General features: G+C 43.5%; 1 protein-coding gene across 1 annotated transcript in view; it reads right to left on the bottom strand.

Annotated features, from left to right (window-relative positions):
- Positions 1–15,101, bottom strand: part of map2k1 (mitogen-activated protein kinase kinase 1) — a 54,755-nt gene extending 39,654 nt beyond the window's left edge. The window contains exon 1 of the mRNA XM_043677090.1: positions 14,581–15,101. Coding sequence (XP_043533025.1) covers positions 14,581–14,660 — 80 coding nt within the window. The 5' untranslated portion in view covers positions 14,661–15,101. The remainder of the gene's footprint in view (positions 1–14,580) is intronic.
- Positions 15,102–15,919: the final 818 nt, after the last annotated feature.

Raw genomic sequence — 15,919 nt, 5'->3', positions numbered from 1 at the left:
TAATCCAGATATTACTACCCTTGAGGACCTCCTTTTTACATTTCTGCCTAACTCTCTCTAATCTCCCTTCAGAATTTCAAACTCTTCCCTTCCTATGTCGTTGGTTCCAACATGGACAATGACCTCCTGCTGGCCCCTCTCCCCCGTGAGAACATTCTGCACCCTCTCTGAGACATCCTTGATCCTGGCACCAGGGAAACAACACACCATTCTGCTTTTTCTCTGCTGGCCACAGAAACGTCTGTCTGTACCTCAGACTACAGAATCCCCTAACACAATTGATCTCTTGGAAGCCGACATACCCCTCGTTGCATTAGAGCCAGTCTCAATACCAGAAACTTGGTTGTTTGTGCTACGTTCCCCTGAGAATCCATCACCCCCTACATTTTCCAAAACAACATACCTGTTTGAAATGGGTATATCCACAAAAGGCTCTTGCCCTCGGTGCCGACCTCTCACCTTTCCTAGAGTTAACCCATCTATGTGACTGTATCTGAGACTTTTCCCCTTCCGATAACTGCCATTATCACATACTGTTGCAAATTCATCACTTCTATCTGTCTCTCCAACTGATCTGACAAGATTCGCATCCAACAGCATTTATGACAGATATAATCCGCAGTAACCCTTCAACTCTCTAAACTCCCACATCTGACAAGTATATATCGCTGCAAAGGCCATTTTTGCTCCTTCACAATCTACAGACCGAGAAAATAACACCGTCTTATTCCTCTACAAACACTGCCCCAGGTTAAATTAATAGCTATGGCTTATATTTTAAGTTTAATCAAGAGATTTATCTCCAAAAACAATCAAGAAAGAATCCACTATACTCACTACTGCAGCCTCTCTTGGACAGACTTAAAACAACAATTAACTTCTGATTCTGTGCTGTGAATGTCACCCAACAGTTCCTCCAAGATTAGTTGTGAATTTCACATTTGTTAGTTTTCCCCAATGCACTCCGATGTCCAGCGATACACAAATTCAAACAGCAAAGGCGGTAACTGCAGGTTCTCGCTCTCCCCTGCACTGTCCTTAACATGTGCTTCCTTTGTCTGCTCTTCTCCCTTTTAAACNNAAACTGCTGTTGTTTTGACTTTTTTTTCCCCCCCAAAGTTCCAAAACAATGCAACATCATATAAAACAGTAATTGCTGCTCCTGGAATTCAAGGAAATCACTCGCTCTCCCCTGCACTGTCCTCACCATGTGCTTCCTTTGTCTGCTCTTCTCCCTTTTAAACTGTTGTTTTGACTTTTTTTTCCCCCCAAAGTTCCAAAACAATGCAACAGCATATAAAACAGTAATTGCTGCTCCTGGAACTAGAGGAAATCACCTCCAGCACCTAAAATACCTCAAAGGAGCAGCTCTTATAGCCAGAAATTTTTCCTGTCCTCCATCTTGGATTATTCAATCACAACCTTTTGATGTTGGCCTTGGGAGAAAATAAACCAACCTCCAAGATAAAGCACTTCCCAAATTTGCTCATGAGTGTTGCTGTAGGTCAGATTTTGAGATTCTGCAGCTTTTTTTTGGATCATCACCAATGGAAACAGTTCCTCTGTATCCTGAAGGGCTTATGCCCGAAACGTCGATTCTCCTGTTCCCTGGATACTACCTGACCTGCTGCGCTTTTCCAGCAACACATTTTCAGCTCTGATCTCCAGCATCTGCAGACCTCACTTTCTCCTCTGAATCTACCCTACTGAATCTTATATAATTTTAATGATCTTGATCTAAACTTTAGGAAATATAAGCCATGTTTATGGAACTTAGCCATTGTATTTTAGTACTGTATTCACTCCAAGTCTAACATTTATACCCCATATCAGATACAGAACACTTTCTTCCTCAGTCAAAAACCTGGAACTCCTTCCCCACAAGTATTGTGGATGTATCTAGACCAAATGGATGCACAAGCTCAAGAAAGCAGCTTGCCACCACCTGCTCAAGGGTAGTAAATGCTGGCCTAGCTAGTGACGCTCACATGCCACGTATGAATAAAAAGTCAAGTCAAAACTGCAGTTACATGTGGTTCTAGAGTCAAAATGGCACTGATTTCCCAAAACATTCATTAAAGTAACCCTAATTCAATGCTCCATTCTGTGCTGGCTTTCTATTGGAGACAATTCTGGGGCAGTACCTTAGTCACTTAGGATCTTGTTTGTTCAGAGGAGGGTCACCAAGCTACACATCAATCAGATAGTGGCAATGCCACTGACAGGCTTTTTCCTGAATGAAGACCCTGCAGGCAGAGGTAAGAGCTGGGAAAAGTTGGCAGATCGATGACCACTACCAAGGCAGCTGTGGGTCCTGCTGGCAGAGTGCCCCCAGAGTTCCAGCATCATAGACTGAGGGCAGTGATGGGGGCAGGGTTCATAGGAGGGAGGGGGCAGGGAACATAGAAACAGGGGAAGAAGGTTGGCTCCCAGTTGGCACACAATGTCCAGTTGGTAAATCACTGACTACCTTAGGTCAGGGGACATCCACCCCACCACAAGGTGACAAGTTACCCAGAGGGCAGCAACTGTTGGGTAAACTGCACGGTGTCAGACCCTCCTGCAGCTGGTTTAACCCCAGCCGGGCAGGCTCAGGCCTGCCAGTGTTTCTTACATCAAACACTTTAGGGTCTCAAGTGGTGGCAGGCAACAGTCAGCCTGTCCTGTTGGAAGTTTGTAAGGCAGCAGGAAATGGGTGTATCACCAATACTGCATTGACTTAAGTGCCCTTCCCACCACCTCCAGAAACAGAAGAATCCCACACTTGCACTCTATCTCCAATGAATAACATTATCACCATGGGAACCAATGTGCTCATATGGTCTTTGTTCAAAAAACTATTTGATTTATGTGTAATCAGAGAAGCAACTCCTTCTCATTCTGGGTGATGTTAACTTTTCCAAAGCAATATTCCATGTGGCACTTTATAGTGTGATTTTAGCATTGAGAACAGAATTATCATTGGGTCTATACTGCTGTAGTACAGTAAACTTACAACTACTTAGAAATTAGTGCAGGCTGCTTCAAACTACATTTTACTTAAGATCTTTAGAGTAGGAAAACAATAGTGACTCAACTTTTGGGCTGGATTGGAACCCTGTGCTCCTAAATCTTGTGTAAATATCTAGTTACTGTGCTGTGAACTGATCTGGTCCCATTATAAAAGGGTTATTGGTCAAGATATAAAAACAAAATGACTAGAATTAATCAAAACTGAGAGGTTGTACCCATCAGAAGAGAGTTAGCAGACAAGGGCTCTTGTTTTATAGAAACGAGATAGACAAGAGATCTGGTAGAGGCTTTTAAGATAATGAAAGGTTTGGTAGGGTGGATATAGTCATTAGGCCTGGGATGTGCTTAAACACCAGTATGGACCTGCTGTGCTGTGAATACTACAACTGGAGCCTTACTGTCACTGTTTACATTGATCTCCACTGCATTCCCTGCTCTGAACGTTTGCTCCAACAGAATACAGCTGATTGATTAATGTGTTGCAACAAGGAATCTCAGGGTGCATTTATAAATTCACAGCTGGATGAATTCCTGAACCCAGATTGAATCAACAGGTGAAGACATGAAGCAGCATCTGAAAGAGTTTCAACCAAGGTTTCAAGACTAACAAATATAATCAAATAACTTTCAGTAGCTGGTGAATGAGCATAAATTGAGGATTGCTACTGAAGGGGAGGTCGAATAGCTTTTCCAGCTAAAGATTGGAATGCACTGTCGTAAAGAACTATTGAAGCCAAGCTAATAAAGACATTTAATGGGAAATTTAGATGAAGAAAAATGTTAAATAAATATTATGAAAAAAAATCACAGGGATTGAGAATAGCTGTAGTTCTGGCTTCAAATTCCACCCCAGGGTTGGAGTACAAAGCTGAAGGTCAGCACTCCAATGCAGTAATATCAGCGTGCTGCACTATCAGAGGTGCGGTCTTTTGGATGAGACAAAATTGAAACTCCACCCACCTGCTCAGGGGGAATATAGTGTATCCAATGGTGTTATTTTAAAGCAGAGCGACAGGGCATTATCCCTGGTACCTGAGCCAATATTTATTGGACAATCAATAATACACACAAAATACAAATTTGTTCATGAACACATCACTGTCTGAGACAATTTCCTCTATGCATACTGGCAGCCTTTCCCCAATTTCCAACAATGACTACACTTCAAAAAGTATTTCAATGGCTGCAAAACTCAGATACATGGCAATGGTGAAAAACACTTTATAAATGCAATGCTTTCTTTAGATAGTTCTGACCTGAAACTAGCTGGAACTCAATGGGCTAAAGCTTTTTAATATTCTGATTTACCTCCAGGCACGTAGGTGAAACAACTGGCACATCACTCAGTTTGTTCTCATGCACTCCACCAAAGTTAACATCTGTTAAACTTTGGAAGCAAGCCAATGGTATCTATGACCAACTTTTCATTTATGTTTGTATTAAAGGTGAAAACAACAAATAGCCCCTATTTAACAAACAAGTACAATATCAGTTAAAATTTGACACCAAGCCACAAGATGGGGCAGGTGACCAAAACCTTGATCAAAAAGGTCCATTTAATTGAGTATCTTAAAGGATGAGGAAAGGTTTAGGGAAAGAATTCCAGAGCTTAGAGCCAAATCAGCTGAAGGCACAGCTTTTAATGGTGGAGGAATTAATATCAGACCCCAGGGGTCTCGGATGGCGGTGAGGATGGACAAGTTTACAGAGTCAGAGCAGCCAGAGAGGGATTTGAAAAAGCTGACATTTTAAAATGAACCTGTTTAAGTGATGAGGCCCCACAGTAAGATGCAAAATGGCAGGGCAAATATAAACAGACTACAAATAATAATGATCATTAAGCTCATCGACACACAAGGCCAAGTGCTGATGGACACAGGCTTGCTACTGAGTTGTAAAGGTCACCATTCTGGTATGGAGAGTGTTGAGAAAAAGGGGACTCATTTTAAAATGACCTTTATTTTGTTAGCAGCACCATCAGCGCAGAGAATGTGTAATTTATTCAAAAGCAATCAGAGAGAGGAAAAATACACAAAGAAACAAAGCCAATCGCTGGCTTTAATCAGAGGCTCTAATCTTACCATCAATAAAGGAGGAAAAGGATTTGCATCGCATGGAACATTTAAACAAAATTGTCACAATGTATGAGAACATAAGAATTGCTGTTGTCTAGATAAATGTGACAACTATTTACATCACATGAACAGTGAGTGAGAGAAAAAATGACCAGCCAATTGGCTTTGGCAATATTTGGCTTTGGCAATATTTGGCTCACTGATGGTGGGTGGTTAAATATCAGGAGTCCGCTCTGCCTGGATTCAAGTGCTTCAACAAGGAGTGTTACTAGAACCAAATAGTCACAATATCACTATAACAGCATTCCAGGCTGTTCTGAAGACACGGGTTAAAAACCCCAAGGCAAATGGCGAAATTTGAATTCAATAAGTAAGTGGAAGAGAGAGAGCTGGTCTAACTATCCATATCAATTGTACTGGTTCATTCTGGTGGTGCAGTGAAGCTATTCCTACCTCTGAGCCAGGATTCCCTGATTAAAGTCCCACCTTCTCCAAAACAGTGTCATCGCCTGTCTGAACATCTCATCATAGCTAGTTCTATCGATTCCCAGAAGTTTTACACTAATTTTGTAGCTGTCTGTATTAAAGTGACACAAACAAGAGAAGATTTTCATGAAGCCTTTTATGTATGTCCAACACTCAAATTTGGGTGGCTGTGGTTAGCAGTGCTGCATCACAGTGCCAGGGAACCGGGTTCAAATCCTACCTTGGAGGTCTGACTGTGTGGAAGTGCACATTCTCCCAGTGTGTGTGTGTGTGTGTGTGGATTTCCACAAGGTAATCCAGTTTCTTCCCACAGTCCAAAGATGTGTAGATTAGGTGGACTGGCCATGCTAAAAATGTAGAATTACAAGGATTGGGTGGGGGGAGGCTGAGTGTAGATGGGATGCTCTTCAGAGGGTCAGTGCAGACACAAATGGGTTGAATGGCCTATTTCCACAATGTAGGGATTTTATGATTCTAAATTAGATCACAATTGATTCATATTTAATTCCATCCACAATCATCCACCCTTGATTGAAACGCTTAACATCCTTATCAAACAACAAGCAAACTCTCAAGCTATGGAACTTTCAAAGTAAAAACAGATTTAAAATGATCACAATCTTTAACATCCACTTAAGGATCTCATGTAAAGGAGGTGCCCAAGGAAATGCAGCACTTTGACAGTAAAGAACCACAATGTCAACTTAAAATACTAATGAGACTAAGACCCATACCTTCAGACCAAGTGGTGAGAATGCTACAAAGAGCTGAAAAGAATGATATTCATTTCTATAGCACCTTTCCCAATCTAAAGACATCCTGAAGTGTAATACAGCCAGTGAAGCTAATGCTGCAATTCCCTCAAATCACTGAGCGATAGTGAAAAGTGAGATACATTGGAGGTCTGGGGGGACCAGGCAACTACATCATTGTTTTCTGTACCTGTTCAAGAGATTTTAATCATGGAGGGTAATGGAATGAAGTTTATATTTAGAGGACTAGAGTAATAGAAGATTGAAGTTTTGCTTTAGCTGTACAAGGCTCTAGTTAGACCACACCACAAGTTACTGCCAGCAGGTTTGGTTACTACATTTTGGAAAGGATATACCAGCCTTGTGATTTGCAAGTCTACCAGAACGATAGCTGAACTCCAAACAAAATCAAACATGTGAAAAGAGCACACAAACTAGAGTTGGATTAAGATGAAATTTACATCATTAAAAAGGATAATGCGATCAGGTTTTCATGATTTTTAGGGACACAGATAAAGACAGTAGAGCAAAACTAATTTTAATATGGCTATACACCTTCCTACATGCCAATGTTTTTAAAAAGACAGGTAATGTTAGTTGAGGAATAAATATTTTTCAGAACATTGAGGAGAATCCCTTTGCTCTCTTTGAACCAGGGCCACAGATTCATTTACATCCAGCTGAGTGGCAGGCAGGGCATCTGTTTAAACATCTCAAAGGATGAAATTTCAACAGCATAACCCTCCCTCAGTGCCAACCTTCCAACAGCACGACCCTCCCATAGCACCAACCCTCCCTGAGCACTGACCCTCTGACTGTGCCACCCTCCCTGAGCACTGCACTGGAAAGGTCAGCCTCAATTTTTGAGCTCAAATTATTGGAGTGAGATTTGAATCCACAATCTCCTGACTCAGGTGAGAATATTACCCACTGAGCTCCAGCTGACAACTAAACTTATTCTGTACTAAAATTACATTAATTTCCTTCATTTCTTCCAAAGGTAAAAGTTTAAAACTACATTTGAGAATATTAACCTGCTTCTGTACCCTACAAATAACATACTCATTATCTCAGCAAATCCTGAACTAAGAGAAAGTGAGGTCTGCAGATGCCGGAGATTACAGTCGAGAGTGTGTTACTGGAAAAGCACAGCAGGTCAGGCAGCATCTGAGAAGCAGGAAAATCAACATTTCAGGCAGGAGCCCTTCATCAGGAATGAGGTTGGGAGCCTTGAGAGTGGGAGGGGTTGGGGGAGGAGGTAGCTGAGAGTGCAATAAATGGATGGAGGTGGAGGTAACGGTGATAGGTCAGAGGGGAGGGTGGTGCAGATACGTGGAAAGGAAGATTGACAGGTGCGACAGGTCATGGGGGCAGTTCTGAGCTGGAAGCTTGGAACTGGGGTAAGGGGGGGAAAGAAGGAAATGAGGAAACTGGTGATGTCCACATCGATGCCCTGGGGTTGAAGGGTCCCGAGGCGGAAGATAAGGTGTTCTTCCTCCAGGTGTCAGGTGGTGAGGGAGTGGTGATAGAGGAGGCACAGGACTTGCATGTCCTCGGCAGAGTGGGGGGGGGGGGGGAAGAAAAGAGTTGAAATGTTCAGCCACAGGGTGGTGGGGTTGATTAGGGAGACTGGATGCCTTCTCGCAGAGCGCTTTAGAGAACATCGCCGGGATACCCACACCAGCGTAGAGGAGACTGCATTGGGAGCAACGGATTCAATAAATAACATGTGAAAGTACATGAGAAACGTTGATGGATGTGGAAGGCTCCTTTGGGGCCTTAAATGGAGGTGGCCGGGGAAGGTGGTGGTGTGGGTGCAGGTTTTACAATTCCTGCGGTGGCAGGGGAAGGTGGCTTGTTAGGGGGCATGGACCTGACCAGGTAGTCGCTGAGGGAACGGTCTTTGTGGAAAGCAGATAGGGGTGGGGAGGGAAATATATCCATGGTGGAATCTGGTGGTTTGTTGGTAGTGGAAATGTCGGAGGTTGATGCGGTTTATGCGAAGGTTGTTGGGGTGGAGGGGGGGGTTCTGTCCTTGTTGCGGTTGGAGGACAGTGGTGTGGGATGTGGATGAGATGCATTGGAGGGCATCGTCAACCATGTGGGAGGGGAAATTATGGTCTTTAAAAAAGGATGCTGCCATCTGGTGTGTTCTATGGTGGAACTGGTCCTCCTGGGAGTAGATACAGCAGAGGAATTGGGAATATGGGATGGCATGTTTGCAGGTGGAGTAATCCAGGTAGCTGTGGGAGTCGGTGGCCTCCTTCTTTAAAGGCCGAAATTTCCCCTCCCACATGGTTGAAGATGCTCTCCAACGCATCTCATCCACGTCCCACTTCATCACCCTTAAACCCAACCGCAACCCCTCCAACTGCAACAAGTATAGAACCCCCACCCCTCACCTTCCACCCCACCAAACTCCGCATAAGTTGCATCACCCACTGACATTTCCATCACCTATAAAGAGACCCCACCCGCAGGGATATATTTCCCTCCCCACCCGTATTCGCTTTCCGCAAAGACCGTTCCCTCTGCGACTACCTCGTCAGGTCCATGCCCCCTAACAAGCCACCCTCCCCTCCTGGCACCTTCCCCTGCCACCACAGGAATTGTAAAACCTGCACCTACACCTCCCCCCTCACCTCCATCAAAGGCCCCAAAGAAGCCTTCCACCTCCAAAGTTTCTCATGCACTTTCACGTGTTATTTATTGTAACTGTTGCTCCCGATGCAGTCTCCTCTACATTGGGGAGACTGGATGCCTTCTCGCAGAGCGCTTTAGAGAATATCTCCGGGACACCCACACCAATCAACCCTACCATCCAGTGGCTGAATATTTCAACTCCCCCTCCCACTCTGCCGAGGACATGCGGGTCCTGGGCCTCCTCCATCGCCACTCCCTCACCACCTGGAGGAAGATCACCTTATCTTCTGCCTTGGGACCCTTCAACCCCAGGGCATTAAATTGGACTTCACCAGTTTCCTCATTTCCCCTCCTCCCACCCTACCCCAGTTTCAAACTTCCAGCTCAGCACCATCCTCATGACTTGTCCCACTTGTTAATCTTCCTTCCCACCTATCCGCTGCACCTTCCTCTCCGACCTATCACCTTTAACCCCACCTCTGTCCACCTATTGCACTCTCCGCTACCTTCTCCCCAGCCCCACCCATTTATCTCTCCACCCAGAGGCTCCCAGCCTCATTCCTGATGAAGGGCTCTGGCCCAAAGCGTCGATTCACTAAATCCTGAACCAAACCTTGCCAATTGTGTGCAAGAAAATTAATATTTAAATTCCTGTTAATATTCAATCTTTTTTATTTAAAAAAATTCCCTTTGCACACATTTACTTTCCACAGTCATTTAAAGTCTTTTATGCTTCAGAGGCAAGATCATCCAGTTTGTATATTTCTCCTTTTCTGCTGAAAATGTTGACTTACTTGTCAATTTCAACAGATACCCCTTCTCCTTTAATGCAGTTGCATTTTTGCCACTTCACTCGTAAGGCAGACCCCTATTTGAGAGAATTTTAATATTTTTGATGCCGACAGTTCTCAACTGATGCAAACTGAACATGGGGTAGCAATACCAGAATCTGATAAGCAAAAACAGTAGGATTTTAAAGCTTCAGAGGAGTAGTTCTGATATTTAAGAGAATGACAAAATTAATTGTTTACTGATCAGTTTCACCTCCAGAGTAAACGCCCAGCCAGTAGCTCCAATAGCCAGTCAGGCAGCATCCAAGGAGCAGTAGAGTCAGCGTTTCAGGTATAAGCCCTTCATCAGGCATTCCTGTGCTTTTCCAGCACCACACTTTTTGACTCTGCTTTTAACTGGTCCCTGTTACTTAGCCAACTCCAGAAAGATTCATGGGTTCTTAAATTAAAGGCTGGAAATTCCCTCATTTAACCATAAGGCAGCAAGATTCTGTTCTTCACCTCAAATGGACACACAGACATCACAGCAGGCAGCACTATTTTAAACAAAGCCATTTATGATCATCCTGTAAAGTTACACCTTTGTGAAGTCAGAAGGTTGAGGAGGGTAATACAATTCATCTGGTGCATGTGGACTTTCAAAAGCTGTATGCTAAAGTGTTAACATTTAACAGGATGCCAGCAAAGCTGAAGCCCATGAGATAAAGGGGATAGTAGCAACATGGATGTGAAGTTGGCTGAGTGACAGGGAACAGTGTGTTGGTTGTTTTCCAAACTGAAGGCAAGTACACAGCAAGTTCCCCAGAGTATATGCCTGCACCACTGTGTTTTCAATTGTTATAAGAATGGTTTAAACTTGGGCATCCAGGATCTAATTTCAATATTTGTAGATGATATCAAACTTGAGGATATGTGAAGTGAGAAGAGTACTGAAATGTCAAAGGGCATGACGGAATGATGGAAACATGACAGATTAAATACAATGCAGAGAATTGCTAACTAGTACAACAGTGAAGTAAGAGGAATGAGGAGAAGCAATACAAAATGGAGGTTACAATTTTAAAGGGGCTACAGGAACAGAGACCTGGAGCGATATTCTCTGATTATTTTTCGGTGTGCAGTCTTCCGAGATCTGTGCACAGCAACGACTTCTGAAACTGAAGGTCGATGCATCAGCATACTGATCTGAGCACAGAACCTTGGAGCAGTTACACATTCACACAGTTTACAGGGAAAAGTGACCCAGAAACACATGCACACAAATTGTTAACAGTGGCAGACCTGGTCAAAGAAGAAGTAGATATAAAGCCCAGGTTCCTAGATGCTGTTCTAAGTAGAGGCAGAGTACAAAAACATGGAAAATATGATAAACCTGTATTAAACAATGGTTTAGCCTCAATTGGAAAAATGTGTCCACTTCTGGGTGACAAGAATGCATTCAGGGAAGAGGAACATTACTTTTATGCAGGTAGTCTCAATTTCTCCAATTGGTTTTCATTTGGCAACAGAATGTGGTGAGGAGACTTGCTGAAGGAGTTCAAATATCATGAAGGGTCTGGACAGAGTCAACAGGGAGGATCCGTGTAGACTGGAGAGAGCCAAGAATCAAAAAAGGGAATAAAAGCAAAAATACGGTGACTGCTGGAAATCTGAAATAGAAACAGAAACTCTGGAGGGGCTTAACAGGTCTGGTGGTATTTGTGGAGAGAGAAACAGAGTTCATGTTTGAGTCCTTAATTGTTTCTCTCTCCACAGATCCCACCAGGACCCAAGTCTCTTCGGCATCAAAGGGTATCAACTTAAGTTCAATCATATAGGACACTGGTCAGGCCACGGCTGGAATATTGTGTGCAATTCTGGTCACCCTCCTATCGGAAGGATGTTGTGAAACTTGAAAGGGTTCAGAAAAGATTTACAATGATAATGCCAGGGTTTGAGCTACAGGGAAAGGCTGAATAGGCTGGGGCTGTTTTCCCTGGAGCGTCAGAGGCTGAGGGGTGACCTTACAGAGGCTTATAAAATCATGAGGGACACAGATAGGATAAATAGACAAGGGGGGGGGGGTCCAGAAATAGAGGACATAGGTTTAGGGTGGTGCATGTATGGAATGAGCTGCCAGTGGTGGAGCTGGTACAATTACACCATTTAAAAAGGTATCTGGGATGGGTATATGAATAGGAATGGTTTGGAGGGATATGTGCCGGGTGCTGGCAAATGGGACTAGATTAGGTTAGGTTAGAATAGGTGGTCGGCGTGGAAGAGTTAGACCGAAAGGTCTGTTTCTGTTCTGTACATCTCCAGGACTCTATGTTACATGATCAGTATCAAATGGAAGAGAGTTTCATCATTCTATGGGGTAGAGCCCCTTGGGTTGAACCATGACTGATTTAAAATAGGCCAACCCAGGATTTTACAATCTCCCGTACTGCTTTTTCAGATTGTTTGTTATAATTTTTGAAAATGCTGCTGCTATCTCAAACAACAGCTATAAAGAATAAATAAGCAGCCCCCTGCCCCGAGCATTCACAGTCTATTTGGAAAGTTGTGCCTCATTAGCAACAGGACTATCAGTTGCAATTGGAAGCTGAGCACCTGAGATCATTCAAGGCAGAAGACTTGCATTTATATAAGAATTTTCAACCTCAGGATCTCCCAAACTGGGTTAAAGCCAATAAAGTAATTCTTGGAGTGTTGTATTGTAGGAAGCACAGCAGTAAATTCGGAGACAAGAGATTTCACAGACAGACCTGTGATGGATAAATACTAGTCTCAGGTAACGATCAGATTCTCTGAAGACATGCCATTCAACCTTATACATCCATCTGAGGGTGTTCACACTGACTTGGTTTAACATCTAGTTCGAACTTTGACACCCTTGACCATGCAGCACCTCCTCAATGTTACATTGAGGGTTATTTGCTAAAGTGTTTGAAAGCAAACTTCAACCCATTTTCTCCTGACTCAATAATCCACAATAGACCTTAACAGGGGAGCTCAATCTCTGTGGAGACAGAGGGGGGGCTGGAGCATCAACTGCTCACACTGGAGTTTGAGCCTTGAGGGGCCTTCCAGTCTGACAAAGTGAAAAAGTAACCACAAGTGGAAGCCTAAATGGCCAGGCTGTCAGGTGTTAATGCTCAGAGTGGACACCCCATTACCAAATTATTATAACCAGTGTTCACCTACTGCTTGGAGCAAAAAGATTATCCTTATTTGTGAGATAACCTGAAATTTAGGCTGACACTCCTGAACAGTACGGAAGGGGTGGTTCAGTGGTTAGCACTGCTGTTTCACCACGCCAAGGAACCGGGTTTGATTCCTGCCTTGAATGACTGTGTGGAGTTTGCACATTCTCCCCGTATCTGCGTGGGTTTCCCCTGGGTGCTCTGGTTTCTTCCCACAGTCCAAAGATGTGCAGGCCAGGTGAACTGGTCATGCTAAATTGCCCATAATGTTAGGTGCATTAGTCAGGTGGTAAGTGTAGGGTAATGGGTCTGGGTGGGTTATTCTTCAGAGGGTCGGTGTGGACTTGTTGGGCTGAATGGCCTGTTCCACACTGTATAGAATCTAATCTAATCATCTACACTGTCAGAGGGACCATCTTTCCGACTAAACATTAAACCACGGCCCATCTGCTTCAAAGGTCACCTCATTTACTTAATGTCACAAGTGAGTGCAGGAAGAACTCGAAGAAAAAAATATTACATTTGATCGAATCTCATACTAATGATGTCATTCATGACTGTTCCAAATGCTGGGATCATCACTCTAGACATTTTTTTAAGAAACCAAAATAAAAAGGAATTTTCCCCCCAATATAATCAGCTCATCTAAGTGCAGTGGGATGCAGAACAACAGAATCCAGACGAGAGAAAGAGAGAGAGGGAAATAAGGAAATGTTGAGAAAACGGAGACACAAGGAGAAAGTATATCTGAAATACATCAGAATTCTCTGCTGCCCTGGTTAAAAGGTATGCTTTCATTATTTATATTAGCATACAACTGAAAACTAAAAATTCCAAAGATTTCTCCAATTCCCCCAACACTACTGATTATGACACTAACATGAAGTTACACATTTGAATTTATATCCCTGGACTTACATAGAAATTCAAACAAATGTTACTCATCTACACGTTCTTCCTGCCAACATTAACCATTTTAAATCCGTGTTCACATTTACAATGCAGTCTTGTCACAATTTAATAACATCGCCCATGAAATGGTGTGCTGCCACCACAGGCACAAGGTTGTAATTACAGTGTGATGTTTACATAGAATCATTTGCAAAGGAAACCGTCCATGGGAATGTATAAAGTGGAAAAGAATAGATTCTATTATTTATACTAAACTCCCTAAACCTCTCCTACTTTAAGAGGACACTTGGTTCTGAGCCCCTCCATCCACCCCTTTGAAGGGTTTCAACTAAATGGTTAACAGGTTCTTCCAAAAGCCCATAGTCACAGTCACCTCGATGCTCTGCCCACAAGGTTTCAATAACATGTTTATCATCGGGGAGTGGCGGAGGTCTTTTTAAAAAAAAAGGCTGTTTCGACATGTGTAAATGTCGTGGCGGCAACAAAAGAAATACAAGCTCTTTCTAATCAATTTCCTTTCTAATCTCTCTGTAATAACCCAGGCCCACACCCTGCGGGTCTCATGTTAAACCTGCTCTGAAATTGCAGAAAAAAAAACATTGCCCGCCGTCCCAACCAAGAAACACCCTCCCTCGCCCTCATTCACCCGCTCAAGGCAGTGCGATGAACCCGCGTTAATGCTGCTGTTCCCGGGATAATGAGAGACGAAGAGGAATTCTCTTACTCTGCGGAAGTGGTCCCATTCAGAGCCGAGCCATCGGGACTTGGGTGCAGCTGGATCGGTCCCGGCTTCTTCTTGGGCATGTTGTGGCCGGAGGGAGCGGCACACGTGTGTGTATGTGTGTGTATGACCGAGTGAGAGCTGCTCCTTCGCTGAGCCGCCCCTGTCACCACTTTTACAAATTCAGTTCCGCCTTTCTCCCGGCGAGGCTGCTCGCGAGAAACGTCAAATGCTGCGATCTCTCGTTTCCCGAGAGTCTAAAGCAGCCTCTGGACCCCCTCAGTCCCGGCTCCCCTTCTCCAGGAAGATCCCACAGCACCCAGTGTCCTCTCACTGTCACCCCGCTCTCAGGGAAACTCTCAGTCGAGCCGAAGTCACAATGTAACAAGCTGCAGCCGCCTGATACACTTCACTGAAGCTCTGCTCAAATGATACCTCCCAGGGCCTCAGAGGACATTCTTTCCCTGTCCATAAAATCGTCAATCCCAACCCGGATTTGCGGAAATGCGTCACCGATACCTTCACACACACAAAAAAATGGCAATCTATTTAAATCTGAGCCGCGCAGTGCTCAGGCGGTGCTGGACAGAGTGAAATATTTCAGCCAGGACAGTTCTGTATCAGGAGAATCCTCTCCTCACTTTAATAGACCGATCTCAGCGCAGGACTAATAGGGTCAGTTACTATAGGTAACAGTCAAAATTAAGAACTATACCCCCCAATTATAACTAGAGAATATTTCAGGAAAAGCAAATGAATATATAAACTTTGAATATTTAGAAGTGATTATTTTATAACGTGGTTTTTACTTGGTCTCTATAAAAGTGCTTTAAATGTTATTAAATAATCTGTGTGACTAAACTTTGTTTTAAGTTTAGACTGAAAATTACAACCACTTCCCAATGAAAGACAGTGACAGGTTTACATAAGCATTCTCATTATTAAATATGGACAGGGGAATAACAGTTTATAATTACGAGCATCAGGACAGACTGAGTTATATTTATATAGCATCTTTCTCAAATCAGGATATCACTAAGTCTTTCAGTTAGTGAAGTACTGTACTTTTTCCAAGATGTTACATGATATGGGGCAGATAAATGCATTCTTCAGCAGTAAACTCCACTCCCCCTTCACTCCATGTGGATCAAATAGTAACGCTTTATACTTATTGTCAATGTTTTTGGCCACACTATCAAACTTTCCTATTTAAAATTTTTATGTTCACGTTTTACTGACTAGGTCACTGTAATTGCATAGATTCCTGATGAAGGGCTTTTGCCCGAAACGTCGACTCTCCTGCTCCTCGGATGCTGCCTGACCTGCTGTGCTTTTCCAGCAC

Source organism: Chiloscyllium plagiosum, chromosome 36, assembly GCF_004010195.1.
Source record: "Chiloscyllium plagiosum isolate BGI_BamShark_2017 chromosome 36, ASM401019v2, whole genome shotgun sequence".
In the NCBI taxonomy this organism is placed as follows: domain Eukaryota; kingdom Metazoa; phylum Chordata; class Chondrichthyes; order Orectolobiformes; family Hemiscylliidae; genus Chiloscyllium; species Chiloscyllium plagiosum.
This window is presented reverse-complemented; position numbering and strand designations above follow the sequence as displayed.